This window comes from Notamacropus eugenii, chromosome 2, assembly GCF_028372415.1.
Source record: "Notamacropus eugenii isolate mMacEug1 chromosome 2, mMacEug1.pri_v2, whole genome shotgun sequence".
In the NCBI taxonomy this organism is placed as follows: domain Eukaryota; kingdom Metazoa; phylum Chordata; class Mammalia; order Diprotodontia; family Macropodidae; genus Notamacropus; species Notamacropus eugenii.
In genome coordinates this window covers 112,302,264-112,318,465 of record NC_092873.1, presented here as the reverse complement: position 1 = coordinate 112,318,465, position 16,202 = coordinate 112,302,264, and the positions used below count along the sequence as shown (strand labels likewise).

At 35.0% G+C, this 16,202-nt stretch overlaps 1 protein-coding gene across 6 annotated transcripts in view; it reads right to left on the bottom strand.

The window, feature by feature from the left end:
• The window catches only part of CD2AP (CD2 associated protein), a 186,928-nt gene that overhangs the window by 80,623 nt on the left and 90,103 nt on the right, over positions 1-16,202 (bottom strand). For 3 of the 6 annotated variants that reach the window (XM_072642382.1, XM_072642383.1, XM_072642385.1), the window contains exons 7-9: positions 14,394-14,481; positions 13,993-14,087; positions 2,146-2,250 (exon numbers count right to left, since the gene is read on the bottom strand). In XM_072642382.1, the coding sequence (XP_072498483.1) occupies positions 2,146-2,250; positions 13,993-14,087; positions 14,394-14,481 (288 nt within the window). The remainder of the gene's footprint in view (positions 1-2,145; positions 2,251-13,992; positions 14,088-14,393; positions 14,482-16,202) is intronic. The other 3 variants (XM_072642384.1, XM_072642386.1, XM_072642387.1) reach the window with 1 other exon arrangement.

The window sequence follows — 16,202 nt, the reverse complement described above, 5'->3', positions numbered from 1 at the left end:
GAGCATTCCAAACTTGTATTAGTCTAATCAGTCACAGTCAGACATACTGAAACTTGACTCTAGCACAGTGATGTCATTTTGGTCCTCTTTGAAAACGAAGGACAAGAACCAACCAACCAACCAACCAATACTAGGTCTGCACCCTAAAGGTATTAAAAGAAAAAGGAAAAGAAACTATATGTACAAAATTTATGGTGGCAAAGAACTGGAAATTGAGAGGACTGCCCATCAATCAGAGAATGGCTGAATAAGTTGTGGCATATGACTATGATAAGAGTACACTGTGTTTTGGGAAATGACAAGCGGAGATGGTTTCAGAGAGACCTGGCAAGACCTACATGAACTGATGCAAAATCAAGAGAGAAGAACTAGGACATCATTGTGCACAGTAACAGCAATGTTGTTTAAAGATCAACTGTGAAAGATAAGTGATGATCCAAGATAATTCCAAAGGACTTTTGAAGAAAAATGCTGTACACCACCAGAGAGAGAGCTGACATGATCGCAAATTCAAATAAAATTTTTTCCACTTAATTTTTTTTGCCTTTTTTTAAGGGGAGAGGGAATATGGAAATGTTTCACATAATTTCACATGTATAATTGATATCATACTGTTTGGCCTCTCAATGGGCAGAAGAGAAGCAAAGCGGGAGAGAGAGAATATAGAACCAAATTTTTTGAAATAATGTTTAAAATAATTTTTTAAAAAAAAAAAAAGAGAAAGAAAAATATCACCTAAATTCTTAGTGGAACTGGAAGTCATCAGCATACTGCCTCTTAGTAGAACAAAGAAGATTATTACTAGGGAGAGGAGAAGAAGTAGTGTTTTAAAAGATTTAATAAAGATAATGTCATAGAAGACTTGGAGATTTTTAAAAATAGTACAACTAGGGGAAAAAAGCAATCTAATTTCTAATACAAAACATGTTGTCAGCATAACTTTGAAACTGCTACATAACAGAAAAGTTTGAAGTTTTATGATATGTATTCTCCTTGCAATTTCATTATATAATCAGTATTTACTAAAAATTCATCAACACCTTAGAATTTTTTGACTTCTAAGTTGAGACTTTATAACAAAACATTAAGTATTTCAAGAAATATGCCGTGTAGATTATTCAAAGAATATAAGAAAAATAAGCTTAAAAATAGAGCATCAGATTAATCAGTCAACAAACATTTTATTATGTGCCAATGTGCCTGACACTTTGCTAAGCACTGAGAATATATAATGCTATGAATAAAACAATCCCTATTTGTCGTGAGTTACAATCTAATGGAATGGGAAGCACATATAAATGCAAAATCAATAAATATATACAAAGTAGACCAAAAAAGATAGTTTTGGGAGAGCACTGGAAATTGGGGGAATCAGGAAAGGCTTCATACAGATGATGGTGCCTGAGCTGGAACCTAAGGGAACAGACTATTCAACAGGGTTAACAGGGGTAAGGAGGGAATGAATTCTAGGCATGGGGGAGGGTCAATGCAAAGGCTTGGAGAAAGGATATAAAGTGCTGGGTGTAATGTACTGAGAAAACCAGTTTGGCTGGACTGAAGAGTGTGGGAGGGGGATTAATGTCCAAGGAAGATTAAAAAAAAAAAGAAAAGGGTGGGGCCAGGCTGTACAAGGCTTCAAAGGCTAAATGGAAGCGTTTATATTTTATCCTAGAGAAAACAGGAAATCACCTCATAGGAATTAGAACTAGAAAAGACAAGAATCCAGTACAATTCCTTACTTTACAAAAGAAATTGAAGGACCAAGATTTTAAAGGACCTTCCCCAAAGGTAGCAAGTAGAGTCTGGATTCAAATGTAGGTTATGAGACCTGCAAATTGAGTACTCTTTCCTGTGTATTTTTATGTACAGCTGAAGAGAGTGGGAGAGAGCACAAAAGCACTCAAGATTCAGATATACTTTTTCAGACAAGTTGGGGATGATGATGTGAAGGACATTCAACTGATGCATTTTTACAAATGTTGACTGTCACTATCATTTTAAAACGCAATTTAAACAAACATAAATCTGGCAGCTTCACATTATCATCGTTCAGCGACAATGCAATAACATATTCTTTTTAAAATGCTGGCAAAATATCTGTGCTTTAACTGAAGAATTATAGTCGACCAAAAACATCTTACTTACTGGAAAGTCTTTATCTTGTTCGTGTATCTGAATAGCAAAGTTGTCTGGAAACACTCCTTCTTTACCATTAAGTTCACCTTTCCACCATCCTACTTCTCCAGTGTCCTAAAATTAAAGTAAAGGTTACTTATTACTCAGAACAACAGTACCTGAATGAACTGAACTGGAAAAAAAAATACATACTACTCAATAATTCAGTACTTTTATTCAATTCTATCAAGTTTTTACAAATAATTGAAAATATCCTGCAGAGAAAATGATCAAATCTGAGACCTTCTTCTAAAAATTATTAGTATTACTACAGATGGTACTTACAGTATAACTATAAGAGTTTGTTTCTATTGTTTTTAAAAGGGCAAATGATGATAAATAATAAATTCATCAGACTAAAAGAAATCATTATCTAAGAGTCAAGTGAAAAAGAAGTCCTTTTTAAGATTAAAATTTTTAAAAAATCCTAATAGAGGTCATTAAGAAATCCCCAAAATTCTCCTCAGGTACTCCATTATCCCCATACCTAACACATTTCAGACAAATGGGGAAAAGTTAAAAGGAAAAGAAATATTTGAAAGATATTTTAAATGCCTGCACATTTCAAAACTCTTATTTCCAACATACTATGTCACTAGCATTCCTGTTCACTACACATAACCCATTATTCCAGGCAAAGTGATATTTTAAAATGGATTAGCAACAACTAGAGCAGGAAAGTAAATGAGAAATAAAACAATATATAAGAATATATGAGGTATGAGAGGAAGTACTATAACAAACTAAATACTCAACAGCAAATATTCAACAGGATTACTTAAGACTAGTCTTAAAAGTCCCTTAATTTTAGTATTTTAGCTGTTGAATATACTAACAATAGCTAACGTTTATATGCCACTTTAAGATACAAAAAGTGTTATAAAACATTACTTGATTGCAACCTCAAAAAAACCCATTACTTTTAAGTCTTCCTTTTACAGATGAGGAAGTTATGGATGTTCCTTTATCAAGGTTAAGTGACTTGCGCACTGTCATATACCTAGTAAGTGCTGGGGGCAACATTCTGATCCAAGTCTCCGCTAACTTCAAGTCCAGTACCCTCCCTTTTCCACTACATCTTGTTCATTTCTGTATAGAAGACACAACTAGCATGTAGTATATATAAAGGTACACAACCTTAAGTATATAATGCTGTCTAGGTTCAGGAAGGATGATATGCAATATTAAAGAGAGATTTCTTATTTGTTTACCATTAATTACTACCCATAAAATGCGAACAGGATAATGTAAAAAAAAAAAATCCAATCTAATAAAGACAAATCCAGATATGATAACTTCACTTCTCCAATTCACAATCAAAAACCACTGGAAAGGCCAAAACTGGGAGTGACTACAAGGACGCAATAAGTAAAGCCTAGGATTTCTGACCGGACTATTCCAATAATACATTTAAAAGCTCTGGATGATAGCAGGTAAGGAGACAATATTAATACTACACAATAACAAATAATTTTTTAAAAAGATCTAAGAAAATACATGTTAAACTTCTAAAGAATTAGATCACCAGGGTATCAGGAAAAAAAAATAACCCATGCTTTCAATGTGGTATGTATCTATAAAATATATTAATAGTTAATTATCCAGATGACAGCCAATTCAAAAACATGTGAAAGCATTTCAACACAATTATTTTGCAACAAAAAGCAAATGTACTGTATGCAGCCATGACAATTCAGATATAACATTATTTACTTGCTTAAAATCGTTTTAAAAATCTAAAAAGAATTTTATTGACAAATAACAAGCACAAAAATTATAACTAGCTATAAATAGCAAAGACTTTAAAACGGTTCAAATTTGCTCCTTTTTAATGTTGCATCTTACATACGTACCTTCTCATGGCATATTCCTCTGCCATGGAGTAGATCTTAAAGAATGGAATGATCATTTTACACCATTATACTCTGAATACATGGTACCAGTGATACAATTATATACCCTGACTCAAAGTCAACCACAGAACTCTAAAATATAGATGCAGAGAAATTAACAGATGCAACAATGTACACAGAGGAGATAAGCAGGTGAGAAGAGATGACCATTAAGTTCAACGAAAAAGGGAAGTTCAATAAGCAAGGAGGCAATAGAATTAATGGTGTTACTAGACAAGTACAGGGTGAGAGAAATGATTCTACTGCAAACTAAAAGTGATTTCATGAGTCAACAGTTGGAAACAAAGTTTAAACCCTAGGTAAAACTAATCATTAATGAAGGTAGTATAAAAGTTACCAGGGTAGGAGGAGAGAAATGGAGTCAAGAGGCAAGATGAAAGCAGAATATTCTGGAGACAGTGCAAATGAAGTGAATGAGAAAGGTAGGTAAGTATTTAGCGTATGAAAATATTACAAGAGATTATTAAGGCTACTGCTATGAGGGGGAATATGTTCATAAAAAATAGAAAGTTTTTGTTTACAGTAGTAAATTACAGTGATGAAAAAGTGCTGGGAGATAGGAAAAATAGGTAATAAGAACTTAACGTGAAGTCAAAGGCAGATCAGACAATAGATACAAATGAGTACAAAGGGGACTGAAAAACAGAGAATAAGACACACACACAAAAAAAGACTAAAAGAGACATAAAACTATCAAATAATATAACTGAGGAAAGTAAATCTATAGGACACTTTCCTTTCATAGGAAAGAAACGCAATGACTCCCCCAGGAAAATCAACAATACATGAAAAATGATCTTACCACCACCTAAACAGGTAAACTTCACATTATATAAAAATTCACTTCAATGATACTGGCATTCAACTCCTTTTATATGACTTTTTAGGAACGCTTCTCTTAAAACAAAGCAAGGAATGAATGTCATATAGGGTCCATGTTTACTTTGATTCAGAAGGTGGAAAAGGAAAATAATTGCCTCCAGGCATCAAGTATGGATTGGTTAGAAGGCTTAGCTTTGCTTTAGAGGGCTCCTTTGTATCAATCAAGAAATAAGGCAGTCAAAATACTGAATACAAATGAAGTCCACAAGATGAGGAAACAAACAAAAAAAAAAGGTAATTTTTCCATTATAACAGTTTATTTATAACGAGGTTTGTTCAATCCATTAATTCATTCCATCTTTTTCTTCTTAAGAAAAAAAAAAAAAAAAGCTAGAGAAGGTGAGAGAGACTGGATCTCCCTATCTCATTCAAATGCAAGGATCTACTTATGGGCCCAATCCAATCTGACCAGTATGGGAGCTCTCACTCCATTTCCAACTTGAGCTGGTTCATCTTTCCTAAGGTAGCATGGTGCCTGCCCTCCACTCTTAGTAGCAGGGGCTCACCATACTGATGCCCTGCAGAGGCTCTAAATCAGTTTGGCCTACTGCATATCAAAATCCCTAAATTTAAGCTATCCACCAGCCTCAGTTCTCCCTGGTAGCAGGGATTACAGATGCCAGCAAGCTATTATTTCTTTTAAAGTACTGTAAATTTCAGAAAGACTCATATTTAAAAATAAGAAATTATACAAAGTCAGATACAAATAGTGTTTTTATTATTCACTGTTTTGGATTAAGACCACCACAACTATCAGAATCTATCAAATAACCACTTGTGTTATTCAGGAAGGATCATCAAGTCAGTCGATTTTCAGTCATGTCTGACTCTTCATGACCCCATTTGGGCTTTCTTGACAAAGGTACTTAAGTGGTTTGCCATTTCCTTCTCCAGCTCATTTTATAGATGAGGAATTGAGGAAAACAGTGACTTGACTGGAGACACATAGCTAGTAAGTGTCTGAGGAGGGATTTGAACTCATGAACATGAGTACTCCTAATTCCAAGTCCAGTGATTTATCCACTGCACCACCTAACCACCCTAATATCATCAAATGTCTATGTAATTTCCAAGAAAGCCAGGTCCAGTATTATTAGTCAACTCAGTAACACTTAGATGTTTATGATATGAATGGTAAACACCAGAGACAATTAAATAACAGAGACCTTTATAACAAACAGCTTATAAACTAACATAGAGCAGTTCAACACGTACATTATTAGCATGATAAATAGATAGCATGTAACAAGAGCAAGAGACAGAGTCTACAGTACTCTCAGAAAAAGCACTTTCAGCTGGAATGTACAGAGAACATGAAGGAGACAGCACTTCAGTTGGGCCTTGAAGGAAGGGCAGCGTTTCAAACAGCTAATAGAAGAGGGAAGCCTATTGCAGGAACGTGTAAGCAAAGGTGAGACAAGAACTGGCAACAATAGTCCAGTCTGTTTGGAATGTTGGTACACAAGGAGTAGTAGTGCAAGTTAAGTTTGGAGAAGTATGCTGGAATTTGTAGCCAGCTTTGAATGGTACAATCAGGAATCTGTATGGAGCAAGCAAACCAAGTAAGAGGCAAATGTCCAGTTGAGAACTACTGGGGCTCTGAAGTAAAATGGTTGCCCTCTATGGAGAAGGCACACATATGAGAGGAAATGCAGAAGATAAAGACAATAGGACTTAGAGCCTAACTAATAAAAAGGGGGGAAGGGGAGCAGGAAGGTTAAGAATCAAAAATGACTGTAAGGTTTTGAACCTGGGCTAAAAGGAAGTCACCAATATTTAATAAAGAAGTCAGGCAAGTTTTAGGGATAAATTAGTTTGTTTTGGGATATGGAAAGCTTAAGATAATCGTGGGACATCGAGGTGGAGCTATATATTGGACAGCTGAAATGTAAAATGAGAACTCAAGGTAGAGGTGAAAAGTGGAGATTGAAGGAACTCATATAAAGGCAATCACAAAAAGCATAGGAATGGATGAGACTGCCAAAGCAGATGGGACAGAAAGAAAGAAGAAAGGATGGTGGAGAAGAAAAGGAAAAGGGGGAGAGAATGGGAAATTTTATTAAACACTTTGTTTCCAGGTACTGTGCTAAGCACTGAAAATACAAATAACAAGCAAACAAAACAGTCCCTGGCCTCAAGGAGCTTATATTCTATAGGAAAGAAAACATAAAAGAGGAACAGGAAGGAGAGTCTGTTCCCAGATCCAAGAATGGAGTCCAAAATTCCTATGAGGAGAAAATGAGGATGTTGGTTAGAATACAGGCTGCATGGTTTGGAATCGGTGACTAAGGTGAGGTGGAGAACTGGTTTCAGGCAACAAAAGGTGCAAAGTTCATCATTCAGAGTCGAGTGGTTTCAGGAATTGTGCCCAAAGTTTTCCCAGGAAGAAGGTGAGGAAAGATGGCCTGAGTGAAGGTTCCATGGTTTGGAACTTAAAGAACCATAAGGGTGAAAAGTCGCCAAAGGACAAAAGAATTTCAAGAGGGGGTGGGAGTGGGCTTGTCAGGAGTCAACTGATAAATGGTTAAGAAAAGACAAGGAGGATCAGGTTAAGGCTTCTGTTTGATCATTTGATCTAGTGTTAAGAAGGTCCATACCAAACTTGGAGTTCAGCTACTAAGTTATAAGGAAATAAGGTTGTGACAGTGAATCTTCTCTTTCTAGAAATTTGGTAGTGACATACTGAAGGAGAAGATAACAGCCTAAGGGACAAAGTCTAAAAAATGTTTTTGTTCTTTTTATTGCTAAAGTCTGAATACATTTATAAGTGCAGGGGAAAGAACTAATAGAGTTTGGATCTTCATTAGAGAGGATGGGACTGAAAAAACAATGTCATGAAAAAATGAAAGAGGGGATGACATCAAGATATAGATAGGGAAGTTTTAGCCATGAGGGAAAAAGCAACAATCGAAGACAAAAACGGTTTGGAGGGGCACCAAGAAAAGAGTACAAAGGGCTATATATTTTAAATTTTGAAGGGAATTTAGAGGTCAACTGGTCCAATTCACTTATTTTAAAAATGAGGAAATTAAGTTCTGAAGGGAATCTAAACAAATTGACCAAGGTCATGAAAATATTAATTGGCAGATTTGGGATTTGAACCCAATTTTTTCATTCCAAATCCAGCAACCCTTCAACTGCACTATATTTACTAATCACTGAGTTTAACCTGGGGGAGATGGTCCCAAACTTCTCAGTAAAGTAGGAGGTAAGCTAATCTCTTGAAAGCAAGGAATTGAAAAAAAAAGGTTTAAGACAGCAACAACTGTGGAGGGAGACACAAGAGAAAATTAATCAAAGATTGCCACCAAGAAGAGAAATCCCATTTGAGAGAAAAGAACATATATCTGTACCAAATTAGTTAGAATGACTCAATAAATTCCTCTTGATATTACAGATTTAGAAATTAAAGGATCTTCTGAGGTCATCTAATCCAAAATTCTCCATTTTAGAGATTAGAAAACAAAAATTTAATAGATACTATAATGTGTTCAAGGGCACACAAATAGTGACTGCTATAAATTTATTCAAACTTAGATCATCTGACTCTAAATCTAGCACTAATTTTCAATTATAGTACACACACAGAAAAAATAAGGAGTCAAGAGAATAGGGAGAAATCTAGGCACTAAAGATTATGACCAAGGTCAGAAACAGATATAGGATGAGGACATGAGTAGGGGAGATGAAAGCACAGCAGACTGAGGTCAGAAAAGGATATTTCAAAATTCAAGATCTTGAAAGTAGAAAAGCTTTTAGTGATACTGAATGTTAAGGTGTGATTATGAAACCATGTTGACTGGGTCCACTACATATTTATTTTACCTCAATTGAGCATGGCAAGGCAATCCATTTACACTTACCCAATTAACTCATTATCCCAACTCACCACAATGACTCTTTTCATCTTTGCTCAAAACCCCCAAGGTTCTCCTCTCCTGCAACATTCTCATATGAAAACCTTGCCTCATATCTCATATTGAAAGAGCCTCACTCTCTCCTCCAGACTCCATTTGGGTTCAGTGGCAAGGTACAGATCAGGATGACTGGTGATGGCCCTGGATGCAGTGAAGATCTTGGCCTTTTTAAATTAAGGTATTTCCCAGGTCTCAGTCTGACTGAGGAAATGCCCATTCGGGGATTAAGGCTAAGTGAGCCCAATGGCCTCTTTTACAAAGTTAAAGTTTTAAAAAAAAAAAAAACAACCTGGGAGGGGAAAACTCTCAGGGTTTCTAGCCAAAACTGCTATTTATACTCATTCTGTTCCATTAGGGCCCATACTATGACAGAGTGAGGCTTGGGCTAGGACTTATTGTTGGCCAATCAACAAGAGTCAGAGTGATTTGGTTGGTTAAGCATGTTCCTTAAGAAAGAACCCCATAAACTGCAAGTCACCTTGGAAAATCCTAGGGACTTGGCAAAGATACCAAGAATAGCTTCAGTAAAACTGCAGGTTACAAAACCAACCTTCAAAAATCAACAGCATTTCTACAGAAATAATAATTTAAAAATCTAAGAAGCAATAATGAAAATGGAAAGGTCCCATTCAAAATAATTACAAAAAATGTAAAAGATTTAGGGAGCTACCAAAGCAGACAAAATACTTTCACAGATTCAACTATGAAGTGCTCCTTAAAGTAATAAATAAAGAATAACTTGAAAAATTGGAGGAATATTCAGTACTCATGGCTGGACCATGCCAATATAATATATATAGCAATATTATGAAAGTTAATTTACACTTTTAATGCTATACCAGTCAAACTATCAAAGGGCTATTTTATAAAACTCAATAAAATGGCAGCAAAAAGAGGAGTACTTCCAGACCTCAAGCTATAATTATCAAAATTATTTGGTATTGGTTAAAAAAACAGAGAAGTCAATGGAATGGATTTGACAAGTTATCAAATGTTTCAGATACGAGTTTGGTACATACATACAGGCAAACATACACACACACACATACACACACAAAAATGTGTACGTATATATGTATGTAGGCATATGCGTGTGTATATACCCACACCCACACCAAAAGCTATTTCCCAAACAGATAAGTAGTCAAAGGTAATGAGCAAACAGTTCAAAGAGAAGAACTGCAAAGTATTAACAAGTATATGAAAGAATGTTCTCAATAACTTATAGGAAGAAATGGTAATCAAAATGAGATTTTCACCTTAAGGCTGAAAATTGGCAAAGATGAGAAAAAATGGAAATAATCCATATTGTAGGAGTTATGGGAAGATAGGCATATTAGTGTATTGTTGGTGTAGTAGTGAATCAGCACAATCATTTTGGAAAGAATTTGGATTTATACAAATGAAGAAACTAAAATGTCCATATCTTTTAATCCAAATATTTCACTAAAAGGCTTATACCCACCACAAGAAGGCCACTGGGAAAAAAAAAAAAATCACAGTTTATAAGCCAGATTTCTAGGTTCTTTATGTGATCATTATTGGCACTGTATATCAAGAAAAGACAACCAGGAAACATCCCTTTTGCATAATTTAACACAACAAATGATGAAAAGTCTCAGAACAATAAAGTAGCACTGACCAAAGACAGTCCATTTACTTATGGTACCTAATAAGCCATTTTCCTGCAACAAAGTGAACCAGGAAGGACTCTACCAAGGGTCACTTGGTTTAGGTAAATGCTTTTCTGCTATAGTTTGTTGGACCTTCTGAAGAAGAAGAAATCTAATCATGATTTCTCATGATGCACTAATATAGGAACAAGACTGACTAATCATGGCATAAGTCCCTACTTGCAAAGCTGAAATAAGGTCTCATATAATTTTCTAAAACTATTTATGCTATACAATCTACCTCAATTTGGAGGGAGGAAGGACTCACTCATGGTTTGGGCAACTTTTAAATAAGGGTTCCTAGCGGCCTGCTCCAATGCAGAGGTGCTAATAAAAGGCATCAGAGATGAATGGAACTTTATCCCCTTTCCATGTTGTTTTACAGGATTCTGGGTGATAATCACAATTCCAAAAGCCACAACCACACTCTCAAATTTTTGGTGGATTTTTTTTCCCCACTAACCCTACCTACAGTGTGATTAAAGACTGATAGGCTGGGCCAAACAGGTGATTCCACGTGTTTCAAAAGCCTTATTGCCACAAATAAAAAATTATCCTAGAACAATTAGTCCCCCAAGGGGCTTCAAATGGGGAAAAGAGCCACTCTGCAATTAGTGGGGGACAAGACAACCCTGTTTGGGTAGTGGTAGGGCTGTAGCTGACAGGCCAAAGGTTGTTTTTATAAGTGCCAACTGATTTGCCATTATATATCAGATTATCAAGAAAGCCTAATTGGGGATGGTTTTGTTATCAGAGGTGGTGCTATGAACCTGTACAATTGCACACAAGAAAAGATCGCCTTTGAAATATTGGAAACTAAGTCAAGTACAATTCTCCACCTATCCTAGGTTTATGGTAATATCAATCCCTTGTTCTTTAATACATAACTGGAATGTTCACCCTAGCAAAGGTGATAGGCTAGGGGGTGCTCTCCATTTGAATTTTCTCTGGGTACATTAATAAAACACCTAGCCAATAGGAAGTACGAAAAGGATTCCTCAAGTTGAAGGGTATCATTTCCTACCCCCATCCCTGATGACTTAGAGACTACCTTTGGCAACCTGGGTAATGGCAACCATCGGTCAGGGTCTCCCTGAGGTATGTGATGGCAAACCCAGCACCCATGGGACCCAATAAAAAACTTGTCCTACCCCACACCATAAAGACTACTAATAGCATTACACAAAAATATTTATATGGCGGTTTTCTTTGTGATAGGAAAGAATTAGAAACAAGGCTGATCCCTGTCAATTGGATTATGACTAAATAAACTGCAGTACATCAATGTCTTTATTACTGTACTGTAGGAAATGATGACTTATGAATACAGAGCAGCATGAAAAATTTACATAAACTGAGGCAGTTTAAAGTAAGTAGAATCAATATATACATTGATTATAATAATTAAGTGCAAAATAACAACCATAAAACACTAGAAAGTGAATGCTGCAAAATTACAAAGAAGAAATGAGAGGACACCTCCACCTCACTCCTTTGCAGGTTCATTGCACATGTTTTCAGATTTACTGGTTTTGCATATTTTTCCCCCTCTTCCTTTTTTTGAAAAATATTTGTTATATAGGAAAGCTCTCTGGGAGGAGGAAAGTGGAAGGACATTTGGAGATATCAGAAATTTATTTTAAAATAAACAGAAAAGAGAGAAAGGACCAGTAGGGCAGTTGCTATTATTATATATGATTTAATATAAACTTAAAAAATAAACATTTACCAGTTTCTTATATATAACTTCCTTGAGTTTTTTTATATTGAAATGTTAGTACTTGTTGATGCTGGTTAAAAAAAGTTCATAATAAGAAAGGGTGTTAAATGGGTCACTAACAAGCATACTGAAAAATCTATGGGAATAAATGCAAAGGGATGCGTAAGAGAAAAATCTGTAAGCAAAATACCCAAGTCACTATGGTAGATGGAAGAACGGTGCTTCAAGACCACAGATGGTAGCAACAAAAATCAGGAAAAGTCTGGAATATATAAACCTAAAGGAGCAAAGCCTTTTAGTAAGAGTGGCTGAAGGATTTCAAAATGGTAATAAGGAAGGAGTACACTAAAACTTTGTCTGAGCCATTCCAGTATGTTCTTTGCAGTTTATGTTTTTTTTAAAACCAATTCCCAATCATCATTAATCTACACTCCTTCCATATCCTCATAGTTACTGAAAGAGAAGTAGAAAAGGGAGCACTCAGCATTGGAAATGGTTGAAACATATATGGACTTTTCAGGAAAAAGCTAGCTTTTAGTAAGTTTAAGAACATGGAAGGAGTATAGATAACAATGGAGAACTGTTTAAAAAATAGAATGGAAACTGCAAAGAGTATAATTAAAGCATGAGCAGAGGAGGACTTAAAGTTAGGATTAACAAAGGACTGATCTGATTGAGGGAAAAAGCAGAAGTGGGATCTGTGCCTAAGATATCAGAGATTATTATCTAGTAAAATAACCAGGAAGGGCAGAGTATGGTAAATGTAGCAAGGTAAAAGAAGCATTTGGATTCAGAAGACACTCTGGTCCAACTCCTGACTGCCATTATCCATCTTTGTAAGCTTGAACAAATCAATTAAATTCTTGTGGAGAGAGACTGATGAAACTTATCAGGAAAAGAGTATATAAACCTCAAACAGTCAGAGCTAGGAAGGACACTTAGAGATCATCTAGTCCAACTCAATCCTACTCTCTCTGACAAAACATAAACTCCCTGGCCAGTATTTAATATCCTAAATATTCTAGAACCAGTCTACTTTTCTAATCTTATCTCATAGCATTCTTCTTCATATACTTTAGCTTTCAGCCAAACTGGAATTATTTCATAAAGTGGATAGACCATCTTTTACCACTATCTCGGTATATTCATAAAGGATATCCTGATAGTTAAAATTTAGTGACTCCTCCTATCTGTCTTTTAGAAACTTTTTCTACAGGTGGTTCAATACAAATGTCATCATCTCTAGGAAGCCGTTCCTGTTCGCCACACCTCTAGGTATTCTTTATCTCATTTAAATTTTTGTAAAACACACTGCCTGTATCACCACTTTGCTGCCCTAACATTCTACCATGTATCTTTCTATAAATGCAATGTCCCACCAAGAACAAGGTAAGGTACCTAAGGGTAAAGACTGTCTTTTTCTGTGTCCTCAATAATTAGCACTAAATCTTGAACAAAGTCAGTCCTTAACTGCTGAATGGAAGGTTTTCAAATTCTTCAATGATATTTCATTTGTACAAAAAATATCCTTTAAATAAGCCCTAAAAAATTACAGAATCCTGTAAGATATCAGAAAAAGATTATAAGAACCATGAGCATGTGAAAGTATGTCATCTCTAAAGTCAAATATTTTAAAATTGGAGGAAAACCTATTCTACTGTGAAAACTAGGCTGGTTACACCTAAATAACTGTTGTAACTGAAATGTCATACCTTACTTATCAAATGGATGATTTCCCCTTCTTTAAAAGAAAGCTCATCGTCATTAGCACCTTCGTAGGCAAATAACGTTCTACAATATTCCTTAGCTGAAAAAGAAAATTGGCAGGGAGGGGAACATCAGGCTCATGGTTTATTATATTAATTCATTCATTCAACAAATATTGTTGAGTGCCTGTTATGTGAAAAGCACAGCAGTAAATGCTATGAATAAAGAAGCTGATATGTCTACATTTCTATAATTATTTAACTTTTTTCTTAAATGATAATAAATTACTCTTGTCATATGCATCCACTATGTCAAATATTGATGATCAAGAGATAGAATATTTAGTTATATTTCCACAGTATATGGAAAACTTAAGGCCAAAAAAAAATTAACACATTAGCCTTACCTTTATATCTGCCTTCAATTTCTGCCTTTGCTACTTCTACACTCTGATACTGTGTTGGTCTGAATCCTAGTGTATGTGTAATAAAAGGCTAGAGAACACAAAATATATTAATGATTTAATATAATGAAGCCAATAAAATTAGACTGTAAAACATTCCATTTAAAGTTATTCTACCTACCCCCTTTAACATAACTGGTATTTTTTTCTATACGTGGCAATTTATAAAAGTAATAGAACATGTAAATAAATAAAAGACTTCTAGACCATCTTTTAAAAGAGGTATTTCCAATCATTCAAAAGCACTGGTTGAAAATAAGGTATAAATTAAATTATAGTATAAGAATATAACAACTATTCAGAGGTGACTAAGAGTCTACCTACAGTATAAACTTACTAAATATTTAAAACCAAAAGAAAACCTTTAGTACATAAGATGAATGAACTAGAAGAAATTATTTATACTTTCATTGTTGTGAAAATATTTTCCATTCAGATGGCACTAGGTTATTGTTAATTTTCCATGATTACTGGATCTTTTTGTGGTACTGGTTTGCAACCAGTTAATTATACTCTTATGCTGCCTCTTTATATAGAGTAGGAAGAGTTGGGTATGATATCTCAATGAATATGTTCTGTTTTAGATATAAACTGGAATCTCTTTCTAAGGAGAAAGGGAGGTGAAATGAGGGGAGAAGAGGAAAGAAGGAAGGGAGGGAGGGAGGAAGGAAGAAAGAAAGGAAGGGAGGGATTTATTAAACATCTGCTATGTGCTAGGCACTGTGCTAAGTACTTTACAAATATTATCTCTTTTGATCCACCTAACACCCTATGAAGTGGTGTGCTCAGTATCAAAAGGCCCTAGGGAGATTTATCTTTTCTCCATCAATGAGAAACAAATTAGGGATTGATCTAAGATCACATTTAAACTAGATTTTAGCCTAGGAAAAAAAATATGATAAGAGTTCCTGGCCTACTCATTATGTTCAAACATTTCAACACCTTACATTTAACTTTATTGAACTCTGTCTGGCATTTGGTTGATTTTCTAATATTACCAGATTTACTCTGCATTCCACTCCTGTCCCAAGAATCTGATCACTCATTTACTTATTCTCTCCATCAATCTCACTAACACCTATACTAGAAAAAGGGTTTGGAAAAAAGTCTGTAAAGAGAATCAATCCCAGAGTTCAAAACTTAAGCTAAGTTCAATCTGTATACTTTTAAATGGGTAATGACACAGAGAATAAATATAGCTTTCTTTGTCAGTTTCAAAAAGTAAAATTCATCTGCTTCTTGAATTTATAATTTTAATTAGGATATAATTAATTTATATCCTACAAATTAATTTATTTCCAAAGGATTCAATTAAAGTATCAATCCCTCTATTTAGATATAGTACTAAATCCACTATTTAAGATAACGTTGCTGAAGGTGATCATTATTTATGCAAATGACTGAAAAAAGCAACGTTACCCTCCATATGATATACATAAAATGAACTAAACATATAGTTTAAATTTTAAAGAATTTTGTTTCAAGCTTTGAAAAATATCAGGGTAGAAACAAACTATTTTGAAATGCAACATGACCAGGTTTGTCCTAATCACCACAACAGAGCAAGTCAGCATTCAAGAGCCATGCCACACAAAATGTCCACTCACACTCTTCCAATCACCTGTGCTGATGATGTGCAGAACTGTCTACATTAATTTTCCAATAGCTGGCAAGTTTTCACCACATTCTATGCTCAACATCTCTATAAAACGAAATCCTGTCAAAAACCAAAAACACCACCACCACCAATAT